We start from the raw sequence: 2,528 nt of genomic DNA, 5'->3' as shown, positions 1-2,528 counted from the left end.
TAACAGAGCTAACCAGCTATGAGCCGCTGCTTTCAGACACTGTCATCGTGACAGTTAACAACAGCTAGCATAACCTCCTCTGAATGATGCGTCTCCATCAGGATACATTTGAAAACGAGTCTGTGAATGAATCTGAGGACAGAAACACGAAGCTGCTCATTTTAACTGGTCCACAGTCATCAGCCAAATGTTCTCTGATTGGTCAGATTGGTTCCGGGTCTCTTCAGCATTAACATTCTTGTCTGTCCTCTGTGTGTCTGCTGGGTCCAGCCTTCCCATCAGCCCCTGTGGTCAGAGGTCATGTTGAGCTGAGGCTGGGGGCGGAGACCACCCTGACCTGCCAGGTGTCTGATGTTTACCCCCCTGAGCTGCTGACCCTCACCTGGCTCAGAGGAGACACTATCCTGAAGAGCATTATAGGAGATTCTGGATCCAGCTCAGTGCAGTCTGAGTACAGGTTCACTCCTCTGAACCAGGACTCAGGAGGAAACATCAGTTGCAGGGCCACGATGGACCTGCACAACCTGCCTGTTGAGGACAGGACCAGAGAGACCACCGTCCCCCTAAACCTGCTGTGTGAGTCCTCCAGTCTGATCCTGAGTTTATCTGGACCTGAGTCAGTTTATCTCTTCCATGAGTCAGTTTATCCTGGAGCCTGAGTCAGTTTTATCTCCTTCCTGAGTCAGTTTATGCTGACCTAGTCAGTTTATGCTCTTCCTGAGTCAGTGTTTGGACTGAGTCAGTTTATCTCTTCCTGAGTCAGTTTATCTGGACCTGAATCAGTTTATCTCTTCCCTGAGTCAGTTTATCTGGAGCCTGAAGTCAGTTTTCTCTTCCTGAGGTGTTATATTTGGACCTGAGTCGGTTTATTCTTCCTGAGTCAGTTTATCTGGACCTGAGTCAGTTTTCGGTCACATTTCAAAGTGTTTTCTCTTCTTTAGATGCTCCTGTTGTCACGGCGATATCAGACCCTGGGTTGTTGATGGTCGGTTCTCCGCTCACTCTCACCTGTTCTGTGGAGGGAAACCCAGAGCCGAACATCACCTGGAGCCTCAGGACGGCAGCTGGTCGGTCTGTTCTGCAGGGTCGAGGACATCAGCTGGTCTTCACAGCGGTGAGTCTGTCTGACACTGGACGCTACGAGTGCGAGGCCCGAAACAGCGAGGGAAACAAAACCACCGAAGTGGAAATCATTGTTCATGGTGAGAGTGACGCTTTTGTTTAATTTATAATCCCTGTCCCGTTGTTGTCTTGTTGTTGTCCCGTTGTTGTCATGTTGTTGTCTTTTTGTTGTCACTTTGTTTTTCTTTGTTGTCTTGTTGTTTTTTCTTTTTTCTTTGTTGTCTCGTTGTTGTCTATTTGTTGTCTTGTTGTCCTCGTTGTTGTCTCGTTGTTGTCTCTTTGTTGTCTTGTTGTTGTCTCTTTGTTGTCTTGTTGTTGTTTCTTTGTTGTCTCTTTGATGTCTCGTTGTTGTCTAGTTGTTGTTGTCTCTTTGTTGTCTCTTTGTTGTCTCTTTGTTTGTCTTGTTGTTTTTGTTTGTTGTTTTTTCTTTTTTCTTTGTTGTCTTGTTGTCTCTTTGTTGTCTCGTTGTCCCGTTGTTGTCTCTTTGTTGTCTCGTTGTTGTCCCGTTGTTGTCTCTTTGTTGTCTCTTTGTTCTCTCTTTGTTGTCTCTTTGTTGTCTCTTTGTTGTCACTTTGTTGTCACCTCTCTTTGTCTTGTTGTTTTTCTTTGTTGTCTTGTTGTTTTTTCTTTTTTCTTTGTTGTCTCGTTTTTGTCTCTTTGTTGTCTTGTTGTTTTTTCTTTTTTCTTTGTTGTCTCGTTTTTGTCTCTTTGTTGTCTCGTTGTTGTTGTCTCTTTGTTGTCCCGTTGTTGTCTCTTTGTTGTCTCCTTGTTGTCTTGTTGTTGTCCCGTTGTTGTCTCGTTGTTTTTTCTTTTTTTCTTTGTTGTCTCATTGTTATCCCGTTGTTGTCTCGTTGTTGTCCTGTTGTTGTCTTGTTGATGTCTCGTTGTTGTCCTGTTAATTACCTGTCACCAGCTCTGACACACCTGTCTTCCCCTCCCACAGGTCCGCCCACTAACACCTCCCTCTCAGTGAGTCCAGGTGAGGAGGTGGTGGAGGGTCAGCAGGTGACGGTTACCTGCCGCTCAGACGGAGCCCCGCCCCCCACGCTGGTGCTGAGGAGAGAGGGGGAGGAGCTTCAGAGGACTGACCCCGCCTCCTCCACGCTCTCCTTCAGCCTCTCCTCCGCCCTACTGGAAGACTCCGCCCACTACCAGTGTGAAGCCTCCAACCAGTACGGATCCCAACTGGTTACCAGCTCCCTCACTGTCACTGGTACTGCTCTCATTTTTATTCATTAATACATAACATCATTATTATTGTTGTTGTTGTTGTTGTTACTTGTATTATTAACTGTCCTGTTCAGACTGAAAGAAGGTTTGAACTGTTTGTTGGACAAAATAAGTAATCTGAAGACGCCTTTGAGTTTTGTTCTGGTTCTGGCAGACTTAGGGCGTTTTCACACCTA

The 2,528-nt window shown here is 46.0% G+C and overlaps 1 protein-coding gene across 1 annotated transcript; it reads left to right on the top strand.

Annotated features, from left to right (window-relative positions):
• Positions 1-270: 270 nt before the first annotated feature.
• Positions 271-2,335, top strand: vcam1a (vascular cell adhesion molecule 1a; the record flags this gene model as incomplete). Its single annotated transcript, XM_035677363.1, is given in 3 exon segments — positions 271-576; positions 942-1,202; positions 2,066-2,335. Coding segments are annotated over 3 exon segments (837 nt in total), but the record flags the coding sequence as incomplete, so codon positions are not given.
• Positions 2,336-2,528: the final 193 nt, after the last annotated feature.

This window comes from Morone saxatilis, unplaced genomic scaffold (assembly GCF_004916995.1).
Source record: "Morone saxatilis isolate NCDOM2014 unplaced genomic scaffold, NCSU_SB_2.0 Contig555, whole genome shotgun sequence".
NCBI classification, from domain to species: Eukaryota; Metazoa; Chordata; class Actinopteri; family Moronidae; genus Morone; species Morone saxatilis.
Note: the sequence above shows the minus strand (reverse complement) of the source record. Positions and strands in the feature narration are given on the sequence as shown.